Source organism: Mytilus edulis, chromosome 1 (assembly GCF_963676685.1).
Source record: "Mytilus edulis chromosome 1, xbMytEdul2.2, whole genome shotgun sequence".
Taxonomy (NCBI): domain Eukaryota; kingdom Metazoa; phylum Mollusca; class Bivalvia; order Mytilida; family Mytilidae; genus Mytilus; species Mytilus edulis.
Genome location: NC_092344.1, coordinates 674407 through 701496, shown reverse-complemented (window position 1 = coordinate 701496; position 27090 = coordinate 674407). Strand labels below are relative to the sequence as shown.

The following is a 27090-nucleotide window of genomic DNA, read 5'->3' as shown; positions in this document are numbered from 1 at the left end:
GCAATAAGTTTTCTCTTTTGAATTGTTTTCACTTTATCATGTTTGGACCTTTTAAAGCTTTCTTTGCAGTATGGGGTTTTCTCATTTTGAAGGCTGTACCATTGCTAATGTCGACTTCATTTGAACTCTGGTGGATAGTTGTCATATTGGAAATCATATCACATCTTGTTTTTTTATGTCAATTGAGGTTTCATCTAGCCACTAAATGCTGATCAATGAAACTTGCACAATCATAATATAAATGTTTCATTGCTCAATAAGTTTTCATGAGAAGGTCAGTTCCTAAAATACATTTAAGTAATAGTCTGTGTATATAATGATTGGAAGAACTACATGTCCTACAGGTTCATCTGACCTTATTTACATAGTTCATTGGTCAACATAATTTTTACAAATTAATCTTTTTTTCTAAGAATAAGTAAAATGATAACTGAATTCTGAGAATTTCAGGTGTTAATGTCCTTCTGACAAGGACTGTTTGACCTTGACCTAATTTTCTTGGTTAGTTATCAGTCAAGCAGAAATATGGAGATCTGTCTAGTTTTCACTTCTCATTCTGTTTTATGGCTAATTTAAAATAAAAAGATTAAAAAAATACTGTATTAAAAGAATCAATTTTAATACAATGGTTTTAATATTTAAATATGACAATAAAACAACATATGACATTTTAGTGATTTGACTTAAGTTCTAAGTGTTTCAGAATACATATTAACTTTAACATTACTTTTAGTAAATTTATCAAAAACATAGTTAGTTTACAATTAAAATATCTATATATACAAATGATCTTGAATCATAATCATCGAAATGGTAAAATCAACTTTTAAAATAGGTTACTTGTGAGATAGAAATTTTTTTTAAAAACAGCTGATCTGGATATAATAAACATATACAAGATTAATTTACTTCAATATATTATAAATGCTTTTCAATGTGATAGACAATACAAATGATGATGATCCAAGATAAATATGTGCTGCTGTATAACAAATTATTCTGACAGTCAATAATGTTTTTAAAAAAATATTAGATTTTTTTTATACAAGGACTTATACAATATCAAGAACAAAACTAAGTTCACATAAAATCACACTACACAATGACACAAAAAACAAGAAATATAAAATTTAAAGATTTGGTATGATTGCCAATGAGACTATTCACAAATGAATGAGGATGTAAACAACTATTTAATGAGCATACTGTTTATCAAACATTATATTAAAGACCCAGGACAAACTGTGAAACAATTCAAAAGAGAAAACTAATAGCCACAGTAGTGATAACAACAAGACATATAAAATGCGTAGAGGGTTTCAAAAACTTTTTCTTTCAGGAGAAAAACAACAAAACTGAAGCACTAACCCAAAACAGCATCTATCTCATTTCAGTAATTTATCATTCAGTTATTTGCACTTACCGGTACCAAAACTATCAGACTAGGGAAACTTTAACTGAGTTCGTAGTTCCAATAAGCAACTTGCTGAGTTTGTCATATGGTGAACATTATTTTTCACAGTTATCCCCTTGGCAAGAGTCTTAAATTTGTAAAAACCAACCTAAATAATTTGTTATACAGCACGACTGTGACATGAATTGTTATGTGAACTCATTCTTATTAATTGTACAACAACTATATGTACAAACTAGTGCTTAAGCAGCCTTCACGAAAAATGTTTTCTCTAACAAGCCTAAAAATCTATGTCTTTCTTTTCTTTTTTTTTTTTTTTTAATTTTAATGGCTTGTGAAGCCTCTCTTCAGACATTTTTTTTAAACTTTTATTGGCCAAAGGGCTTGTGGTACATTATGAAGACTGCTTTATTTATAACTTATAAGTTCTAACAATACAGCTTCCTGTTAGTAGCATAATAAAATATCTGATGACTTATTGAAAAGAATACCATACCATATTTATGTTTATTTTTAATCAAATTATATTTTTTACTTGATAGAACTAATTTAGGAAAGCTGTTTTTGGAACAATTTGAATATATTCATTGAAACTAAATAGTGAAATATGGTATGGTGGTCTATTCCACAAGACATTTTTAATGGTCTTTCTTTGAAAAAAAATATTTTGCTGTTCCTTTATGTTAAGTAACATTCATGTTGTCACAGTCAAAATGCACCGATGTAATACTGATGTGGTTTGACTGAACACTTCTGGTGTTGTTTCTCATGACTATTGCATGTCCTTTTCTGATATCCTTTAAACTCAGTATGTTCCTTTTAACAAGAGATCATGAACAGTTGAAAAGCAGTTTAACTACATCCTTGTGTCCTTTACAACATTAACACATGCTCTGTAATTTTATTGGAGCAGTTATCTATGGTATCAACCTATTGGTAATAGCACTATTGATAACTACAAATGTTTTTATGGTAAAACTACATATAAAGTTCCTGTTAGTTCCTTTAAGACCATTATTTTGATTGAAGATTCTATTATATTGCTAAAATCATATAGGTTAAATAATTTTGCTTACCCCCAATTCCAAAATACTGTAGGAGTAATCAAGGAAACTTCTTGTGGCAAATGACATCATAACCCACAATTAACTAAATTTGCCTTGTTTTCTAATGATGGACATCAGGATTTGCTGGAGAATTTAAAGTGGTAACGTTATACCGAAAATTCAGAAATTATCAATTTTTAACTAGGTGAGATTGAATTTGATATCTGATACATAAATCGATATACACCTTGAAATTGCAATAATCTGACATTTTTGCAAATTCTTTTTAAAAAATCACAAAAATAAATGCTCACAATCATTTCTGAATTTACAGGATATGCAAAATATGTTTGAAACAGTTCATTCCTGATATCAGTGTTGTTCTCCAGCCATAGACTAAATACAGCTGTGTATTCTTATCTGTAAGATGAAGGCTTTCAAGCTAATGTCAAGATGGTTCTCAAGATACATCCACAATATATCCAATGATAACATGTGCAAGGTACAAAAGTTTCTACCAACATGATTTGATGTATTTCTTGTGGTACTTGTAGCAGCAGGATTTTTGGGGTAATTAAATATCCCTGCATAAACTCCATTATGAGACACAGTCAAAACAAAGTTTGTTTTTCCTCAACAACAAAGTTATCCGTGATTTAGTGTATCTGCATGCACACCAGTATGTGCCACATATAATATTGTCACATTACATCAAGTCTGTTCTAGATTTTCACTATATCTACCATCCTTGCATCTTCAGAAGCAAATATATTGAATCTTCATTCACCTCTTGTATAAACTATCAACAATGGTGAATGTAATTTTTATCAAATGTTTTCCAGCAACACCAACTCCTGTCAACCCTAATAAATGTACAAAGTAATTACCCATCCTTGTAACATTGACATTAGAAATCTCCAGTAACAGGTATATGTATGATCTACAAGCCCCATTTTCACAATGCTGATGCCAGGACTATTATAAAGCTAGTTTCAATACACCATATACTGGAAGCCCCCAAAAATGTTGTCTGTCCATTATCTATATCCTCAGACCTTACATCAGTATTGTACTCTGTCCAATTCTACCCTTTAATCATAAAATATATAAAATCTGGTACTTCTTACACTGTCCACAGTACGATGACAGTATAGGCATGTTATTTTGATTTGGCAAGAGTCTCAACTTGTCTACATATGAATTCCCGAAAGCTCTCATACAAAGATGATTACCAATCCTTGTAACATCTAATAGTTATTGTTTCCCAGTAAACCCTTTTACAAAGGTAAATACCCATCCTTGTCCGATTGACATTAGTATTCTTCTCCAGTAACAATTGGACTTTATCTGTATAAACTTCTATTAACCTTCACACAATGGTGAACATTTTCCATTTAACATCAACATGTCTTTTGTTCTCCAGTAACATACACCTCACATACATTAATGAAAGTCCATCCTATATTGCTATGTCAGAATTGTTATCCAATCAGTTTCAATGTATGAGCATAAAATGTTGCCTATTCATTATTGCCCTCCTTAACGTTTGCTTTGTTCTCGGTAAAAGTTTGACTGTAACTTTACCCTTGCATTATATGCCTTATAAAGGTGACAACGATCCAACAGCCTGCAGTATGATGCTTGTATGTGTTTTATATTTATTTTTGTATGTCGATTCTACATATCTTATTGATGATAGTAGCACTGTCGTGAAAACATTGCGTTGAAATCACATTCCAAGTGATCATTGATGCCAATCAGTATCACTTCTAATAACATGTTTACTACAACTCATTCCTTTTTCCTTTGCTATAAGTTATGATACTGAGAATGGTTAAGATTGAAACATTCCCAAATGATAAGGATCTGCTGTGTTATTAAATCATATCATAATGCCATTTGTTTTTCAATGTAGTTTTGCTGATCAAGGGTTTGAATCAGAACAATATCAACTGTCAAACAAACTTTCGTATGTTTGTTTAACTGGTTTACACTGTTGTAAATCATGAACCTTCTTTTGCTCAATGATATTTATGTTACTGTTCTGTACAATACAAACAAACAACTAGCCTCTCTAGGTTCTATGATATCCTATCCTGTCTTGTTGTTGTCACATCCATATTTCTGATCAAAAACCTAATAATTGTTGTTTAGTTTGTTACTTTAGTGTTTAATATACAAATATGATCATTATTTTCCACATCATATCAATGTTATAATTAACTTTTTTAATACTTGCGTTCCAATTTGTCATGTTGTTATTTAAACTTTTCTTTAATGTTGTTTACAATCTTTCCTAGATTAGTTGACGGTATCATATTATTATCCAACAATAAATGCTTTTTTCTTCAAATATTTGAAATGCCTCCTTCAGAATTGTCCTTACAAAATATACAACAACAAACAGAATTGCAGTGAAATATTTTGAATTTCCACTGAGGATTTCTCCATGAGTTAAATATCAATTGTATGTAAAAAAAATAGTTTTGCAGTGAAATATTTTCATGAACTTTGTCATCATTTTGCCTCAGTAGTCAATAAGTATATACACAATATAGTTACACAAAATATGTTCCTCTACACAGAAATGTTAATTGCAGTAAGCCATCATACACTCCATTGGCTTTTTCATGTCACTCCAATGTATTTGAACACATTTGCTTCAGCTGGCAGCACAGAGTAACTTTTTAATGGATGCACGGCTGTATCCATATTTACAATTATAATGCAATGTCTGATTTTGATGAAATATGAGGAGATATCACAGATATTCCATGTGGGACTAATTTAACAAAAAAATAGCACTCTTTATATCCCAATTTATATCACAGACTCTAGATCTGGAATATTCGTGAACAATTATCTTGTGAACATCTGATGGTGGTGTCAGACATTTGACAAATTAATTTAAATAACAAATTGTATACCTCCTAATTAACTAAATTTAAGCCTTTGTCAACTATCTGATGAAGCTTGAACACCTGTATCAAATGAGTCAGGTTTTGGTAAATTTTCACTGAAACAGAAAAAAAAACCATTCAATTGAATAATTGCTTAAAATGTACTGCACATGACTAAAAATAGTTTGTAAAATAATAAAATTAGTAAAGTTGAAATATAAAAAGTAAAACAAATATTACTTATATCATATCAAACTTTTTTCCTCATATGTATAAAAATATATAAAAGCTATCTGCTTTTCGGCACTAGGCCTTTTGGTTTTCTATGTAATTTTTTGTCAACTTTATTTTTCATATCCTCTTTAATATTTGTCATGGTGTTGTCTGTTTTTCATCAACTCATGGTTTTTAATTTGACTCCTAGAATTGCCCCCTTTTCTTTTTCTTAAAACCCTCTGTTAAAATATCTTTCATCTAGAGTAACAATAATTCAACTAACTGTATCATCATAATTTGAACTCTAGTATTGTCTCATTTGTTATATTATCATACCACACCTCCTTATTTGTATATCCATATTGACTTCAAAATGTAATTTTTTTAATTGTTAGGTTGCTGTTTCATTGATATATTACATACATCTATTTTCATTGATAGCAATCAAATTTGTTTACCTTAGTTCTTTTAAATTATAAGCTTGTGCTTCCAACTCTTCAGCATGGTGTTTCATTATACTTTCTATTTGTATGCTATCATTTTGTAGAATTTGAAAGCTGCAAGAAAAAGAAATTTATCTCCATTAATTTATTTTTAATGTAAGAAAGTTAAACATTCTTCAGTGTTCTCCCAAAGGTCTTTTAGCATCATAGTAATGTGATGCTATATTTCATGAATGTTATATATATATATGCTATCTGAATTGGTTTTCTTATATAGATTATGTCATGGATGTCCTCATTTTTATTAACAAGATTGTATTTCAAATATCCCTGTCCATCAGGATGTTAAATGTTATATCAGAGGAGGAACACTGTCCTTAATTTATTATAATAATTTCTAAGGTCAAGGTCAGATAAACATGTACTTCTTATAATAAATCGACCAACAAAATATTGCAGATCTATCGTATAATGACAGAAAAAAAGACCTAATCAAAATTTCTAAATCTATTATCACTCTAGTGTGAAAATTAGAGTTCTTAAATGACTTGCAATCATAAGGTATAAACCTTAATACTTCGTGAATATGATAAATGATGAACAAAACCCTAAAAAATTGTATTAATATTATTCTTCAACTATGCAGGAGAAGGTATGATGAACAATTTGAATTAAACATTATGAAATAAGCTGATAAGGTTGTATTGCATCTATTAAACTGGCTGTTTTACTTACTCAGATTTCAGACTTGTCAATGTCATAGGATGGAATGATGATCTAGGCTGAAGTTCAGCTCCCATGGCCCCTAAATTGCTGGCTTCTACTGGTTGCCCAGTCATTTTGGGAATCACATCTATTTTCAGTCTAAGCAACAAGTCAGTACATCTCTTCACCATCTATAATGTATATAAGTATAATAGTAAACCACATTTATATAAACTAAATTGTACACTATAGATCTATATACATTAGAACATTTGTTAAACTCTTTATATCACAACCTTAGCCTATACATATCTTACCATGTTCACCATATATATATTGATTGTAAAACAATCATAACTTTAACTAAAAACATCTTCAAATTACAGCCTTACACTATAAATATCTGCATATCACAACATTTGAACTAAGTCTATAAAGATCTTCATATCATTACCTTATACCATTAAGTTCTGCACATCATACACTTTGAACTTTGTCTATAAACATCATCACATCACAACCTTTGTTTAAGAAGACCTTTGCATCCCAACCCTTGACTATGCAGACCTTTGCATCCCAACCTTTGACTATGAAGACCTTTGCATCAGGACCTTTGTCTAAGAAGACCTTTGCATCACAACCTTTGACTATGAAGACCTTTGCATCAGGACCTTTGACTATGAAGACCTTTGCATCAGGACCTTTGTCTATAAAAATCTACACATCACAACCTTTGTCTAAGAAGACCTTTGCATCACAACCTTTGACTATGAAGACCTTTGCATCAGGACCTGTGACTATGATGACCTTTGCATCAGGACCTTTGTCTATAAAAATCTACACATCACAACCTTTGTCTAAGAAGACCTTTGCATCACAACCTTTGACTATGAAGACCTTTGCATCAGGACCTTTGACTATGAAAACCTTTGCATCAGGACCTTTGTCTTTAAAAATCTACAAATCACAACCTTTGTCTAAGAAGACCTTTGCATCACTACCTTTGACTATGGTGACCTTTGCATCATGACCTTTGTCTATAAAAATCTACATATCACAACCTTTGCATCAGGACCTTTGTCTATAAAAATCATCACATCACAACCTTTGTTTAAGAAGGCCTTTGCATCACAACCTTTGACTATGACGACCTTTGCATCAGGACCTTTGTCTATAAAAATCTACACATCACAACCTTTGTTAAAGAAGACCTTTGCATCACAACCTTTGACTATGAAGACCTTTGCATCAGGACCTTTGTCTATAAAAATCTACACATCACAACCTTTGTCTAAGAAGACCTTTGCATCACAACCTTTGCATCAGGACCTTTGTCTATTAAAATCTACACATTACAACCTTTGTTTAAGAAGACCTTTGCATCACAACCTTTGACTATATAGATCTTTGCATTAGGACCTTTGTCTATAAAAATCTACACATCACAACCTTGGTCTAAGAAGACCTTTGCATCACAACCTTTGACTATGAAGACCTTTGCATCAGGACCTTTGTCTTTAAAAATCTACAAATCACAACCTTTGTCTAAGGTGACCTTTGCATCACTACCTTTGACTATGATGAACTTTGCATCATGACCTTTGTCTATAAAAATCTACACATCACAACCTTTGCATCAGGACCTTTGTCTATAAAAATCATCACATCACAACCTTTGTTTAAGAAGACCTTTGCATCACAACCTTTGACTATGACGACCTTTGCATCAGGACCTTTGTCTATAAAAATCTACACATCACAACCTTTGTTAAAGAAGACCTTTGCATCTCAACCTTTGACTATGAAGACCTTTGCATCAGGACCTTTGTCTATAAAAATCTACACATCACAACCTTTGTCTAAGAAGACCTTTGCATCACAACCTTTGCATCAGGACCTTTGTCTATTAAAATCTACACATTACAACCTTTGTTTAAGAAGACCTTTGCATCACAACCTTTGACTATATAGATCTTTGCATTAGGACCTTTGTCTATAAAAATCTACACATCACAACCTTTGTCTAAGAAGACCTTTGCATCACAACCTTTGCATCAGGACCTTTGTCTATAAAAATCATCACATCACAAATCACAACCTTTGTTTAAGAAGACCTTTGCATCACAACCTTTGACTATGATGACCTTTGCATCAGGACCTTTGTCTATAAAAATCTACACATCACAACCTTTGTCTAAGAAGACCTTTACATCACAACCTTTGTCTAAGACGACCTTTGCATCACAACCTTTGACTATGAAGACCTTTGCATCAGGACCTTTGACCATGAAGACCTTTGCATCAGGACCTTTGTCTAAGACGACCTTTGCATCACAACCTTTGACTATGATGACCTTTGCATTAGGACCTTTGTCTATAAAAATCTACACATCACAACCTTTGACTAAGAAGACCTTTGTATCACAACCTTTGACTATGACAACCTTTGCATCAGGACCTTTGTCTATAAAAATCTTCACATCACAACCTTTGTATCAGGACCTATGTCTATAGAGACATTTGCATCATAACCATTGTCTATAAATATCTTCACATTACAAGCATCAATAGTAAGGCTGTCAACATCGAAACCTTAGTTCATAAAGATCTTCTCTTCACAACCTACACCTATAAGGTTTTAGAACATCACAAACTTTGTCTATAACGATCTTTGCATCACAACCTTTGTCTACAAAGATCTTTGCATCAATACTTTGTCTCTAAAACCTTGGCATCACAACCTAAGTATATAAAGACCTTTTGTAGTCTAGCATAGGGTATGGGTTTTTCTCATTGTTGCATGTCATACATTTACCTATAATTGCTTACATTTACTTCATTTGAAATTGGGTGGATAGTTGTCTCATTGGCAATCATACAACATCTCCTTTTTTATATATATACTCATCACACCTTTCATCCAAAATAATCTTTACAACATATCATTATCTTCATCTTGAAAGATCTGAACAACAAATCACTCCCTTCTTCTTTGAAGTTTACTATTCAATTAAAGTACTTTTTGTTACATTACAACAAGAGATAAGGAACTTTGCCACAATAACAATGTGTTAGCAATGTCAGAAATGCTGTGATCTACAGGTTACAGCCAAACTTAACAATAAAGATTATAAAAATTTGCTGACAAGGAGGTATCATATAATAAAACAAAATCAATGTTACAAATCATCTGAAATTCAACCAAATTGCAAATTGGAAATAGAACAGATGCAGATGGATTATAAATACAAGGATAATGGCAAGACTTTCAGATTGCTATTGTTACAACAAGGACAATGATATCATAATCCAACCAAAAGCGGTCTTATTTGCAATATTGAACAACAATCATAAGTTACTTTATCAGCAGCATCTATAACTGATAAAGTAGAAATCATCAAAAGAGATTTGGAGATGATTATATTTGTCAATAATATTGACAATATTGGTTAACACAGAAGTTATAAGACACCACCTCTGTCTAAGTGACAACCGACCATTCAAACAACAATATAGCTATTTTAAATAGTCAAGTAACATCTTTAACAGCTTCTTGCAAATAGTATCTTAAGATCGTCACACAGTCTATATGCATCCAAAGAGGTCATTTTGTGTAAATAGAACGGGACATTCAGACTATGTTTGAATTATTGTAAGCTAAATAACCTTACCTTAATAGACATGTATGCATTGTCAAGAATTGAAGATCAGACTATGTGTAGACTATTGTAAGATAAATATCCTAACAATAAAAGACAAATATGCATTGCCAAGAATTGAAGATCAGACTATGTGTGGACTATTGTAAGACAAATATCCTAACTATAAAAGACAGATATGCATTGTCAAGAATTGAAGATCAGACTATACAGGACTATTGAAAGATAAATAACCTAACAATAAAAGACAGATATGCATTGTAAAGAATTGAAGATCAAACTATGTGTGGACTATTGTAAGATAAATAACCTAACAATAAAAGACAGATAGGCATTGTCAAGAATTGAAGATCAGACTATGTGTGGACTATTGTAAGATAAACAAACTAACTATAAAAGACAGATATGCATTGTCAAGAATTGAAGATCAGACTATGTGTGGACTATTGTAAGATAAATATCCTAACTATAAAAGACAGATATGCATTGTCAAGAATTGAAGATCAGACTATGTGTGGACTATTTTGTAAGATAAATATCCTAACAATAAAAGACAAATATGCATTGCCAAGAATTGAAGATCAGACTTAGTGTGGACTATTGTAAGATAAATACCTTAACAATAAAAGACAGATATGCATTGTCAAGAATTGAAGATCAGACTATGTGTGGACTATTGTAAGATAAATATCCTAACAATAAAAGACAGAAATGCATTGTTGATTTGAAGATCAGACTATGTGTGGACTATTGTAAGATAAATAACCTAACAATAAAAGACAAATATGCATTGTCAAGAATTGAAGATCAGACTATGTGTGGACTATTGTAAGATAAATACCTTAACAATAAAAGACAGATGCATTGTCAAGAATTGAAGATCAGACTATGTGTGGACTATTGTAAGATAAATATCCTAACAATAAAAGACAGAAATGCATTGTTGATTTGAAGATCAGACTATGTGTGGACTATTGTAAGATAAATAACCTAACAATAAAAGACAAATATGCATTGTCAAGAATTGAAGATCAGACTATGTGTAGACTATTGTAAGATAAATATCCTAACAATAAAAGACAAATATGCATTGCCAAGAATTGAAGATCAGACTTAGTGTGGACTATTGTAAGACAAATATCCTAACTATAAAAGACAGATATGCATTGTCAAGAATTGAAGATCAGACTATGTGTGGACTATTTTGTAAGATAAATATCCTAACAATAAAAGACAGATATGCATTGTCAAGAATTAAAGATCAGACTATGTGTGGACTATTGTAAGATAAATATCCTAACTATAAAAGACAGATATGCATTGTCAAGAATTGATGATCAGACTATGTGTAGACTATTGTAAGATTAATAACCTAACAATAAAAGACAGATATGCATTGCCAAGAATTGATGATCAGACTATGTGTGGACTATTGTAAGCTAAACAACCTAACAATAAAAGACAGATATGCATTGTCAAGAATTGAAGATCAGACTATGTGTGGACTATTGTAAGAAAAATATCCTAACTATAAAAGACAGATATGCATTGTCAAGAATTGAAGATCAGACTATGTGTGGACTATTGTAAGATAAATGTCCTACCAATAAAAGACAAATATGCATTGCCAAGAATTGAAGATCAGACTATGTGTGGACTATTGTAAGATAAATATCCTAACAATAAAAGACAAATATGCATTGCCAAGGATTGAAAATCAGACTATGTATGGACTATTGTAAGATAAATAACTTAACTATAAAAGACAGATATGCATTGTCGAGAATTGAAGATCAGACATGTGTGGACTATTGTAAGATAAATATCCTAACTATAAAAGACAAATATGCATTGCCAAGAATTGAAGATCAGACTATGTGTGGACTATTGTAAGATAAATATCCTAACAATAAAAGACAGATATGCATTGTCAAGAATTGAAGATCAGACTATGTGTGGACTATTGTAAGATAAATATCCTACCAATAAAAGACAGCTATGCATTGTCAAGAATTGAAGATCAGACTATGTGTGGACTATTGTAAGATAAATATCCTAACAATAAAAGACAAATATACATTGCCAAGGATTAAAAATCAGACTATGTATGGACTATTGTAAGATAAATAACTTAACTATAAAAGACAGATATGCATTGTTGAGAATTGAAGATCAGACATGTGTGGACTATTGTAAGATAAATATCCTAACTATAAAAGACAGATATGCATTGTCAAGAATTGAGATCAGACATGTGTGGACTATTGTAAGATAAATATCCTAACTATAAAAGACAAATATGCATTGCCAAGAATTGAAGATCAGACTATGTGTGGACTATTGTAAGATAAATATCCTAACAATAAAAGACAGATATGCATTGTCAAGAATTGAAGATCAGACTATGTGTGGACTATTGTAAGATAAATGTCCTAACAATAAAAGACAGATATGCATTGTCAAGAATTAAAGATCAGACTATGTGTGAACTATTGTAAGTTAAATAACCTAACAATAAAAGACAGATATGCATTGTCAAGAATTGAAGATCAGACTATGTGTGGACTATTGTAAGCTAAACAACCTAACAATAAAAGACAGATATGCATTGTCAAGAATTGAAGATCAGACTATGTGTGGACTATTGTAAGAAAAATATCCTAACAATAAAAGACAAATATGCATTGCCAAGGATTGAAGATCAGACTATGTGTGGACTATTGTAAGATAAATATCCTAACTATAAAAGACAAATATGCATTGCCAAGGATTGAAGATCAGACTATGTGTGGACTATTGTAAGATAAATATCCTAACAATAAAAGACAAATATGCATTGCCAAGGATTGAAAATCAGACTATGTATGGACTATTGTAAGATAAATAACTTAACTATAAAAGACAGATATGCACCGTCGAGAATTGAAGATCAGACATGTGTGGACTATTGTAAGATAAATATCCTAACTATAAAAGACAGATATGCATTGTCAAGAATTGAAGATCAGACTATGTGTGGACTATTGTAAGATAAATGTCCTACCAATAAAAGACAAATATGCATTGCCAAGAATTGAAGATCAGACTATGTGTGGACTATTGTAAGATAAATATCCTAACAATAAAAGACAAATATGCATTGCCAAGGATTGAAAATCAGACTATGTTTGGACTATTGTAAGATAAATAACTTAACTATAAAAGACAGATATGCATTGTCGAGAATTGAAGATCAGACATGTGTGGACTATTGTAAGATAAATATCTTAACTATAAAAGACAGATATGCATTGTCAAGAATTGAAGATCAGACATGTGTTGACTATTGTAAGATAAATATCCTAACTATAAAAGACAAATATGCATTGCCAAGAATTGAAGATCAGACTATGTGTGGACTATTGTAAGATAAATATCCTAACAATAAAAGACAGATATGCATTGTCAAGAATTGAAGATCAGACTATGTGTGGACTATTGTAAGATAAATATCCTACCAATAAAAGACAGCTATGCATTGTCAAGAATTGAAGATCAGACTATGTGTGGACTATTGTAAGATAAATATCCTAACAATAAAAGACAAATATACATTGCCAAGGATTGAAAATCAGACTATGTATGGACTATTGTAAGATAAATAACTTAACTATAAAAGACAGATATGCATTGTTGAGAATTGAAGATCAGACATGTGTGGACTATTGTAAGATAAATATCCTAACTATAAAAGACAGATATGCATTGTCAAGAATGGAAGATCAGACATGTGTGGACTATTGTAAGATAAATATCCTAACTATAAAAGACAAATATGCATTGCCAAGAATTGAAGATCAGACTATGTGTGGACTATTGTAAGATAAATATCCTAACAATAAAAGACAGATATGCATTGTCAAGAATTGAAGATCAGACTATGTGTGGACTATTGTAAGATAAATGTCCTAACAATAAAAGACAGATATGCATTGTCAAGAATTAAAGATCAGACTATGTGTGAACTATTGTAAGTTAAATAACCTAACAATAAAAGACAGATATGCATTGTCAAGAATTGAAGATCAGACTATGTGTGGACTATTGTAAGCTAAACAACCTAACAATAAAAGACAGATATGCATTGTCAAGAATTGAAGATCAGACTATGTGTGGACTATTGTAAGATAAATATCCTAACAATAAAAGACAAATATGCATTGCCAAGGATTGAAGATAATACTGTGTGTGGGCTATTGTAAGCTAAACAACTTAACGATTAAAGACATTACAAAGAATAGGAGATCTTACTGATTCACTAGCTGTAAGTATATTTTTTTTATCTGCAATAGACTGTAGACATAAATATTATATCATCATGTGGATATCCTGGAGATGCACAATAAAAAAGGTTATCTATGATTGGTCAACTCGGAATCTTTGAATACTACCAGATACTATTTGGTTTCATTAATTACCCTACCATGTTCCAAGAAGATAGTGGAGTTATATTGTATTTTCATCCATGATGTTATCATCTTAGGCAATACCTTTGAAGATCAAATGGAAAATGTACCCCTTGTACTAAACAGGATTCATCAAAACAACATGAAGCTTAGAGCAGACAAATGTTCTTTCATCAAGAGAAAAGTCTAGAATGTCGGCCATGTTGTCTCTGTAGAGGCTGTTGATGTTGATCAAGCTAAGATTGAAATGGCATAAACATACCAGCCATGAATATGTCAGAAGATTTATTAGTTATTTTCAATAATTCATCAGACAGTTCAACCAGATATACAAACCACTTACTGATATGATGCCAAAATATCAGACGATCAGGACAAGAATGTAAACAATCAGGAATGGGGTAATTGAAAATGTAATGGTAATTCCATGTAATTGAATGTAATGTGTAATTGAGCATTTTTTTGATTACATGTAATGGTAATTTAATTAATTACATTGAAAAAAGCATGTTATGCTCAATTACTTTTGAATTACATTTCAATTACATGTACATGTACTGTATTGGTGTTAAAGATAAGGATTTGTGTTTAATAATATAAATTGTAAAATTGTGTTTAATAATATAAATTGTAAAATTATGTTTATTTTTGAAATATTGATATCACATACTTTTTTAATATATGAAGTCTGTTATTCATTCTGAAGTTTTTATATTATTTATTTGACCTACATACATGACATAAATATTTTGAATAGTCGTACAATTAAAAAAAAAAGTGAGGATCAAATATTTGTGTTGTTCAGTTTTTAAGAAAGATCTTTTAACTAAATAGATTGATCAGCAATTAATCACCTTGTAAAACAAAAACAAAAAAATGTTGTCACTTTGAAAAATCTTTCCTAGATACTTCATTTAGAATTTAAAATCACTGCACACAATCATTTTGTAAAATTAGTATACACAAAAGGATTATAGAAATAACCAGATGCTCCGCAGGGCGTAGCTTTATACGACCGCAGAGGTTGAACCCTGAACGGTTGGGGCAAGTATGGACACAACATTCAAGCTGGATTCAGCTCTAAATTTGGATTGTGATTAAATAGTTGACACAGCATAGGTTTCTGACACAGAATGAATGTGTTCTAATGAACTTAAAATTTTTGTTTTCTCTTAGAGCAATTCACTATGCTGTTGAATATTAATCCTCTCAAAAAAATGTTTGAAGAAATTTTCTTTTTTATTTATGAAATTTCAAATGAGAAAAATTGAACCCAATTTTTTTAATCACATCCCCCTTTCCCTTATTCCAAAACTAATCTCAATTAAAATTTCTAATGGAGTTTGCAACAATAACTACTCATTTAAATACATCATAAAATATTAAGATGTAAAAAAACTGCTTGTTATCACTGAATGGTAAAGATTATTTTAATTTATCAGTTGGTAGTAAAAAGTGAATATACATTGTATATTGTATATAACAAAGATTTAAGTTGATTCTGGACAAAGAAAGATAAGTCCAATTAAAAAAAATCTTGCTATTGCACAATATTTTGCAATTAGATATTTCTTGCTTACTATTCTGGACAAAGAAAGATAACTTTAATTATTTTTTTTTTAGCTATTTCACAATATTGTGCAATTAGATATTTCTTGCCATTGTGCAATACTGTGCAATTGAAAAGACTTGCTATTGCACAATACTTAATATAATAATTTTAGATCCTGATTTGGACCAACTTGAAAACTGGGCCCATAATAAAAAAATCTAAGTACATTTTTGGATTCAGCATATCAAAGAACCCCAAGATTTCAATTTTTGTTAAAATCAGACTAAGTTTAATTTTGGACCCTTTGGACTTTAGTGTAGACCAATTTGAAAACAGGACCAAAAATGAAGAATCTACATACACAGTTAGATTTGGTATATCAAAGAACCCCATTTATTCAATTTTTGATGAAATCAAACAAAGTTTAATTTTGGACCCCGATTTGGACCAACTTGAAAACTGGGCCAATAATCAAGAATCTAAGTACATTTTTAGATTCAGCATATCAAAGAACCTAACTGATTCATTTTTTGTCAAAATCAAACTAAGTTTAATTTTGGACCCTTTGGACCTTAATGTAGACCAATTTGAAAACGGGACCAAAAGTTAAGAATCTACATACACAGTCATGACAGTTAGATTCGGCATATCAAAGAACCCCAATTATTCAATTTTGATGAAATCAAACAAAGTTTAATTTTGGACCCTTTAGGCCCCTTATTCTGTTGGGACCAAAACTCCCAAAATCAATACCAACCTTCCTTTTATGGTCATAAACCTTGTGTTTGAATATCATAGATTTCTATTTACTTATACTAACGTTATGGTGTGAAAACCAAGAAAAATGCTTATTTGGGTCCCTTTTTGGCCCCTAATTCCTAAACTGTTGGGACCTAAACTCCCAAAATCAATACCAACCTTCCTTTTGTAGTCATTAACATTGTGTTTAAATTTCATTGATTTCTATTTACTTAAACTAACGTTATTGTGCGAAAACCAAGAATAATGCTTATTTGGGCCCTTTTTTGGCCCCTAATTCCTAAACTGTTGAAACCAAAACTCCCAAAATCAATCCCAACCGTTCTTTTGTGGTCCTAAACCTTGTGTCAAAATTTCATAGATTTCTATTAACTTAAACTAAAGTTATAGTGCGAAAACCAAGAAAATGCTTATTTGGGCCCTTTTTGGCCCCTAATTCCTAAAATGTTGGGACCAAAACTCCCAAAATCAATACCAACCTTCCTTTTGTGATCATAAACCTTGTGTTAAAATTTCATAGATATCCATTCACTTTTACTAAAGTTAGAGTGCGAAAACTAAAAGTATTCGGACGACGACGACGACGACACAGACGACAACGCCAACGTGATAGCAATATACGACGAAAATTTTTTCAAATTTTGCGGTCGTATAAAAATTAACAGCTGTGAAAACAAACAGCAACTTTTCAGATTAAAATGTCCAGTGGCAATGCCACTATTACATGTATTTTATCTAATTAGCAAAATATTGCTAATATTTAGACATTATATATGTTGTGTACAAGTTATCATTTTGTACAAATTATAATTTGTATTTTGCCTTTGTACAAATTATAATTTGTACAAAAAGTGCCTGTACAAATTACAATTTGTACAAAATTTGACCAAAATTCACTTATAACTTGTACAACATTTTTAAATATGAATTTTGGTGAAAAATGCATTGATTCACAGGATAGAATTGTAATTTACTGACCACACATTAAACCTTATTAACAAAATACACCGTTTTTACACAACTACAAAAGGCAGATAGATTTTCGAAATTTTTTGAGAGAAAAAAAGGAAACAAATATGATTTTTAAAAATTTTTAATACATAAACCACTTTTCCTTTAGAAAAAAAGAATCATTCAATAGTACTGCATAATTAGTTCTTGTCGCTATTTAGATTTTTTTTTTAATTCAGAAACTTTGCAAAAACAAGTCTATTTGTAAAATTTGATATTATGGATCGTGAAAGATCGTGAAAATGATCTCGAAAGATTTGTTGTCACTTATTCGTTATTTCAAAAAGTCCAAGGAAACAATCAAAGATTTCTTTAAACAAGAGATGATTTATATTTGTAATTGGAACATCAAAAGATTGGATTTACATGACTTATTCCACTTCAATTTTGTTTGTGAAAAGATAAATGGTTCAATGCCATTGGGTCTGATGATTTTACAATACTACACCATCTAGTTTTCTTATAAAAATAAAAGTCGGTCTGTGATAAAGAACTACTTTTGAATTTTGTAACTTAGATGTAATGTGAGGTCATTTAATAGCAATTCAATAATGTGTATCAATGCTTTTTTCACAAAATTCCATATGATAAATTATTGTACAAGTTATAAGTGATTTTGTGCCTGTTTTTGTACAAATTGTAATTTGTACAAGCACTTTTTGTACAAATTACAATTTGTACAAAGTCAAAATACAAATTATAATTTGTACAATATTTTTGTACAAATTATAATTTGTACAAAATGATAACTTGTACACAACATATACATTGTTTGTACTAAAACAAGCACACTTTTTAAATTTATTTATAATTTCTTTATTGAATAATGTTTAATTTAAATGACTTCACTTGAGATGTCACAATACCCCTTGATGTATTGAAAAGTTAATAGGAACAAATTCCCTCTCCTATCAATATGATGATCTTCTGATCAAGCAATATCTGCCACATATGTTCCTGTCGAAAGACTATTTAGAATTGCTGTCAAAGTGTTCAGACCAGAGAGATTCAGACTAAATGACAAAACATTAAAATAACTAATGATTATCAAATGCAAAGCTTAAACTATGGTCACATGAATATTTTACACATGCATGTATAATATTGTTAAAAAAATATGATGAAATGTAATGTGTAATTTAATTAATTACTTTAGTAAAGTAATTGTAATTTAATTAATTACATTTCAAAAACTATGTAATGTGTAATTAGTGTAATTGATCATTTTTGCAATGTAATGTGTAATTTAATTAATTATATTCCAATGTAATTGACCCCGAGTCTGTAAACAACTATCATTAATTTCCTGAGGTCTATATGACATTGCTATTGGAACTACCTATGTTGATATCTTGATATGAGCGTCACTGATGAGTCTTGTGTAGACGAAACACGCGTCTGGCGTACTTAATGATAATCCTGGTACCTTTGATAACTATTGGTCATGTTTCTACCAAATATCATTCTTAGTTGCTAAAGAAGTCGGACTACATTTCATTTCTTGCTAATACACTTGTGTTCTCAGAGTTACAGCAAGAAGCAGTCTTAATCATTCTAGATATAGTTAACCACCATATTAAATGTATACCTGTTCCATCCTCAGACTGAGTTTAGATTGACAATCTAAAACACTTTTGATGTTCTGGTCAACTTTTCCTGTTCTTATAAAATGTTTTATCAACATTCTACAAATAGAAATACTGTATTGTTAAGGCAATGGATTTATTTCTGAACAAAGACAATACAATTAGTGATTTCAGCAAAGTTATAATTCTTCATATCCCTCCTTTTACAGATACTTTTCTCCCTTTTTCCAAAAGAAAAATCAATGTTTTATAATTTTTTAATGCATTCCATTTGGATTACATAGGCTTGAAATGTGCATATGGTTTAGCTTTCTATAAAACTAGGTTAAATCCACCATGTTCTAAAGGAAATGCTGGTACCAATAGGTTTGATAAAACATTTGAAACATGGTCACTAATTGATATATACATGTAGATATATAGAATTAATACACTATTATTTTTTTTCTCACACAGTAGCTTAATCTATTTATGTGAAAATTGGTCTTTTGTTATCATTTCTGGTTCCTTTTTTGCAATGATAGATTGTCCTTCTATTCATTACTCATCGCGTATATGAAATGAATGGACTTACTGAATGAACAAAAAATTTATAGAAAGCTTTATAAACTAGCAATACTTACGCAATTTGTTTGTTTGTTACTTGATGCATTTTTGCCGTATTTTTCATGCAATGATCATTCATCACAAACTCTAACTGTTCAATAAATTTTTGTATTCTTATCCTGAAAATTAAATGATAAAAAATCAATTCAAACTTGATCATTTTAGAGATATAGGAACTTCTGTCGGTCTTAAATTATTCTGCAACATCAATTCAAATATTACCAATAATTTTCCAATTTATAAGTTTTCTTTGATCTAAAAATTTTAAATTGTGAGCATTCTCTGATAAATTGATTCTTATGAACACATAAACTGAAAATTCAAACTTTTAAGAATCCCTTGAATATTTAACAAGATTTACTTCAGCAAACAAAAAATTCTTAGCAACTGCCTGATAGTGTTTAGAAAAAGAGCAATTTAATTAAAAGACATAATGGTAATATTACCTGTCACTTCTATGTGCAAACTCCTCCTCCTGTGACAGATATCTCTTTTTCCTATGATCAGCAAATGTTTTGTAGATTTCATAGATCTTAGTAGACAAGTGGTGTGATTTCTGAACGCTAAAATGATATGAAATGACATGAATTCGAGAAAAGAAAAGGATTGTTTATTATTGTCTAATCTAAAAACTCTTAACATACCTTTTTATATTGTTTATCATTTTATTGTTTATATAAAAACATGCATAACACACCCAATTCCTTATTTATACATATATTCAGTAAACACATACCATCTATCTTCTGTCATACATCCCACACAGCTTGTTATAGCTTCCCTCTCTTGTTCAGTTACTTTGTCCACCAATACACTCATATATACTTTAATCTCCTCAGTTCTGTTTTCAGCCTAAAATTACATAATATTGTCACATTTTCATTTTTTTTTTTCTTTCTTTCAGAATTCAAAACTGTTTATGTATGTAAAATATCTACACATGAATATCACCAGTAGCTTAAAATCACAGTGTTTGTGAGCACTAAAAGGGTAAAGATTGCTTCCACTTTGCAATTTTGTGAATTTTTTAATAAAACATTCCAATTGTATTTTGTCAAGCAAATTAAGATTCTGAGTAAGAGTTATCTTCTTTGTTCTTGAGTAGGTTCAGTAAGACCCCTTTTTGGCCCCAAAATATAGCAGTTTTACAAAATTGTTAAAATGTAAACCTTTAGTTATTTATTGGACAGTAGAATGCTTCTGCTACATAAATATGGTCTGTTTTTGACAATACAATGCACATATATCCGGTACTAGCACCATTAAGTCATGCTAAATTACTGAAATCCTCATAATTCTAGCATTTTAGTTAAATTTTAGACGGTTTTCGTGTAAAACGAAAGTGGCCGCATTCGTGTTCATCCTTAATATTGAAATGTAAGTTGTATTTTATGATAATACATAACATATATAAAGGTTGAGGATGAACACGGATGCGGCCACTTTCATTTTTACCAAAAATTTCTGAAAAGTGACATTTTTCGGCATATTAGGTAGATTTTTCATATTTGAGCTTGAATCGGATCGTTTTTAATGACTAAATCTGTTAAAATCTTTTACATAAACTAATTAATTCAAATAAAATAGACACTTAAGTGTTTAAAAAGTGGTCAAAATCTTTCGTCAGATGAACCTGAAATTTGAGGCCAAAATCGGTCCTTACCGGACCTACTCCTTTGTAGTTAATCCTATTTTTATGACAGATTCATACACGCATTACTTATGAAATTTCTAATGAGTATGGTACTTAAAATACACACCATATTATAATTAATTCTCAATAAAGTGATTGGTATTAACTAGATCGGATATAAAATTATCACATAGCTACAATATTGTGTTTGAACTGCCAAATGTAGTGATAAACCTTAATAAATATATATATATCAAGTCAGTACCATAGGGTTTCATGCAACCTTTACCAAAAAAAATGATCACAGTTATATAGTTGACCAGATAGTGATCAAACTGGTTTTTTTTCTGGAGATTGTTTTAAATGTTTTAATTTCAATGACAGACCATGACTTATTTCAAGTGAGAAAAATAACTAAGTTTGCCTTACAGTACCAGGCCAGTATAAAGAAAATGATTTTATCATATATCTCAGCCATTCTGTAATTGAAAGATTTTTTACCTTTTGTTGTGTTTCCCTTGGTGACTGATCCCTAAGGGTCAAAGCAATATCCTCAATATATCTCCTAGCTATCAGACGTGTTCTCTCCTCTGATGCTAAACTAGATACACTGTACAATATATCATGGATGACACCAAAAGTCTGAAAGAATGATTCTGTTCTCTTTTTAGTTTCTTCCAAAAGTTTACACATCTCTGGGACACAGTTGTTTATCCTTCTTGTTATTCTTTGAATATATTCCCTAATAAACAGAATGCAATTCATTAAATAGATAGGCATCTGGGAATTTGAAAAGAAACATCTTAATACTATTTAGTTGTTCAAATAAGGAGATCATGTATAACCACATATGGTAAATTTCATAATTTGCTTCAAAGTGAGGACCACATTTATAATGTAATCAAAAGATCTCGGTACAATGATATTGGACATGTTGCTATTTTTAATAATTGACTGATTTGTGTTGTTTTGAAGTGCAGATGACCAAGGATTACAAACGTAAAAGCTATAAAAAATAAATTGCTTCACTGGGGGCAGCTGGATACGACTGAAAACATCCAACCCTGAAAAGTTGGGGCCAAAATGGACACAATATTCATGCTTGATACAGGTCTGAATTGGATTGTAATTACTGGGTTTCTGACACAGAATAACTGTAGTCAGAGAACTTCAAATTGGTTATATAATTTGAATTTATATTCATTTTTTTGCTTTTCTGCAATACACCATGCTGTTGCAATTGCCCCTGCCCCCCCCCCCCTCAAAAATAAAAATTTCTGATATCTGAAAAGAGAAAAATTGTCCCCCTCCAAATTCTTTCCCCTCCCCCCTTTTCCTTATTCCAGAACAAAAAATCTTTCTCTCAAGATATGGTCAGCATCTCAATTCAAATTTCTTATTGAGTTTAACCATAATTACCCATTTAAATGCATCAAAAAAGATTTAAAATATTAAAGAACCTTAGTGAGCACGCTCACATACCCCACGTCCCCACATTGTCATTGGAGAAATTAAATAAGTATAAGAAAAAAAAATTGTATAAGAAAAAATATTGAATAATAATTTCCTATCAATATACATAGTATGTCCTTATTATCTACAAAATTTCATGAAATTCTGTTGTGTGTTTTCAGTGGAGTTGAGATGACAAACTGTTGCAGAAGTACATTGAAGCAAATAAGTTAAAAGGGGCATAACTCCTGGAAAAAAAATTTCCTGTCGATATGCACATCTACATAGTATGTCCTTATTATCTACAAAGTTTCATGAAATTCCGTTGTGTGGTTTGAGAGGAGTTGCAATGACAAACTGTTGCAGTAGTACATTAAAGTAAATAAGTTCAAAGGGGCGTAACTCCTAGAAAAAAAATTGAATCGCAATTTCCCGTCGATATGCACAACTACATAGTATGTCCTTATTATCTGAAAAGGTTTCGTGAAATTCTGTTGTGTGGTTTGAGAGGAGTTGCGATGACAAGAAATAGGACTGACGGACGGACAGTCGTTGCGTGGGGTATAATAAAATGACATACATAGTCATGGCTAAAATTAATATTAATCAAAAGTTACTGCTAAAAATAAATTGACAGCTTATCACCTCAAGACAATCATCATTTCATAATTTGCAAGCAGTGTTAGGGAGGTATTCAAACATTGTTCGTTAAATTGATTTAGATTATCTCCCTTAAACTGCTTTTAATTTGTCTCAATTGTCTTTTAACCAGAAAAAACCTTGTTTTCCCCTCTTTTTCATCATAACCATCCCTTTGTAGAATGGAATTTGTGGTATAATTTCAGAGAGATTCATACACAAGTTATTGACTGGAAACTACAAAAATGCTTATTTGGGCCCCTTTTTTGCCCCTAATTCCTAAACAGTTGGGACCATAACCCCTAAAAATCAATCCCAAACCTTCCTTTAGTGGTTATAAACCTTGCATTAATATTTTATTGATTTCTATTTACTTATACTAAATTTGTTATCTGGAAACCATCTGTCTTTGGAAGACGAAGTGGTACCAATGTATGACCAAATGTTTTTTAATTTTTGCGGTCATATAAAAATCAAGATATTTAATTTGTTACTAAATCATGAATTCTGGTTTTTTAACACTGAAGCGTTCAGTTTGAAATGAAATTATTTTATAAACTTAATTATCTGCTGAAGCTTACTTATTATCATAGATATTGGGGGACTTAAGAAATTGAAAATGGAAAAGCAGTAAAATCATCTCACCTCAGACACCTCTCAGCTTGTTGCATTAGTTCCTGTAGTACTATAAGATCTTTAACTTGTACTTCTATCAAATATGAAATAGCTGAACATTTATGTCCAATATGACTGTCTTTGTCTAAAACTTTGTTTTCAATTGGATAATTGTCAGGAAATATTGGATATTGAGCTGAAATTAAAAATGTATATATAAGTAAAACTAAATTATGGGTCAAATATAACATTGAGTGTCAAATATAACCCCAATGCTCCTTTTATTCACGTTATCAAGGATAATAACAATAATTTTCCTTGTTAAACCTCTGATTATATTACTAATTGTGCCTTGCTTCCAACGGAAACCAGGTGCTCCGCAGGGCGCAGCTTTATACGACCGCAGAGGTCGAACCCTGAACAGTTGGGGCAAGTATGGACAAAACATTCTAGCGTGATACAGCTCTGAATTTGGATTGTGATCAAATTTTTGACATTACATGGGTTTTTTTTTTACACAAAACAAATGTCAAGATTTTACAAATTTTACAATTAAAGATTTCTTCTTCAAACTTTTTAAATCTAAAATTAAATAGTTGACACAGCATAGGTTTCTGACACAGAATGAATGTGGTCTAATGAACTTAAAAGTTTGTTTTTGCCTTTTAGCAATTCACTATGCTGTTGAATATTAATCCTCTCAAAAAAATGTTTGAAGAAATTTTCTTTTTATTTATGAAATCTGAAATGAGAAAAATTTAACCCCCCCCACCCCTTTTTTTCACATCCCCGTTTCCCTTTTTCCAAAACTGATATCAATTCAAATTTCTAATGGAGTTTGCAACAATAACTACTCTTTTAAATACATCATAAAATATTAAAATGTAAAATAAAGTGCTTGTTATCACTGAATGGTAAAGATTGGTTGGTAGTAAAAGTGAATATACATTGTTTATTGTATAAAACAATAAAAAAAACTTCATCAGCAACATTTTATATTGGCAAATTTCCAATGAAGTTATTTACATAAAGTTATTGGCAAATAAAAATAGAAAATGACATCATAGTCATGTCTGGCAAATGTCCAACATACATTATCTAAAAACATTTTAGATAAGATAAGGAAATAAGATGTAAAAAAACTGCTTGTTATCACTGAATGGTAAAGATTATTTTAATTTATCAGTTGGTAGTAAAAAGTGAATATACATTGTATATTGTATATAACAAAGATTTAAGTTGATTCTGGACAAAGAAAGATAACTCCAATTAAAAAAAATATCTTGCTATTGCACAATATTTTGCAATTAGATATTTCTTGCTTACTATTCTGGACAAAGAAAGATAACTCTAATTAAAAAAAATTTTGCTATTTCACAATATTGTGCAATTAGATATTTCTTGCCATTGCGCAATACTGTGCAATTGAAAAGACTTGCTATTGCACAATACTTAATATAATAATTTTAGATCCTGATTTGGACCCACTTGAAAACTGGGCCCATAATAAAAAATCTAAGTACATTTTTGGATTCAGCATATCAAAGAACCCCAAGATTTCAATTTTTGTTAAAATCAGACTAAGTTTAATTTTGGACCCTTTGGACTTTAGTGTAGACCAATTTGAAAACAGGACCAAAAATGAAGAATCTACATACACAGTTAAGATTTGGTATATCAAAGAACCCCATTTATTCAATTTTTGATGAAATCAAACAAAGTTTAATTTTGGACCCCGATTTGGACCAACTTGAAAACTGGGCCAATAATCAAGAATCTAAGTACATTTTTAGATTCAGCATATCAAAGAACCTAACTGATTCATTTTTTGTCAAAATCAAACTAAGTTTAATTTTGGACCCTTTGGACCTTAATGTAGACCAATTTGAAAACGGGACCAAAAGTTAAGAATCTACATACACAGTCATGACAGTTAGATTCGGCATATCAAAGAACCCCAATTATTCAATTTTGATGAAATCAAACAAAGTTTAATTTTGGACCCTTTGGGCCCCTTATTCTGTTGGGACCAAAACTCCCAAAATCAATACCAACCTTCCTTTTATGGTCATAAACCTTGTGTTTAAATTTCATAGATTTCTATTTACTTATACTAACGTTATGGTGCGAAAACCAAGAAAAATGCTTATTTGGGTCCCTTTTTGGCCCCTAATTCCTAAACTGTTGGGACCTAAACTCCCAAAATCAATACCAACCTTCCTTTTGTAGTCATTAACATTGTGTTTAAATTTCATTGATTTCTATTTACTTAAACTAAAGTTATTGTGCGAAAACCAAGAATAATGCTTTTTTGGGCCCTTTTTTGGCCCCTAATTCCTAAACTGTTGAAACCAAAACTCCCAAAATCAATCCCAACCGTTCTTTTGTGGTCATAAACCTTGTGTCAAA

General features: G+C 30.7%; 1 protein-coding gene across 4 annotated transcripts in view; it reads right to left on the bottom strand.

Annotated features, from left to right (window-relative positions):
* Positions 1-591: 591 nt before the first annotated feature.
* The window catches only part of LOC139521111 (serine/threonine-protein kinase TBK1-like), a 46329-nt gene continuing 19830 nt past the window's right edge, over positions 592-27090 (bottom strand). For all 4 annotated transcript variants that reach the window (XM_071314428.1, XM_071314435.1, XM_071314413.1 and 1 more), the window contains exons 12-20: positions 24712-24877; positions 22477-22717; positions 21079-21194; positions 20789-20905; positions 20360-20461; positions 19739-19835; positions 6755-6915; positions 6035-6133; positions 592-5476 (exon numbers count right to left, since the gene is read on the bottom strand). In XM_071314428.1, coding sequence (XP_071170529.1) covers positions 5416-5476; positions 6035-6133; positions 6755-6915; positions 19739-19835; positions 20360-20461; positions 20789-20905; positions 21079-21194; positions 22477-22717; positions 24712-24877 — 1160 coding nt within the window. In that variant the 3' untranslated portion in view covers positions 592-5415. The remainder of the gene's footprint in view (positions 5477-6034; positions 6134-6754; positions 6916-19738; positions 19836-20359; positions 20462-20788; positions 20906-21078; positions 21195-22476; positions 22718-24711; positions 24878-27090) is intronic.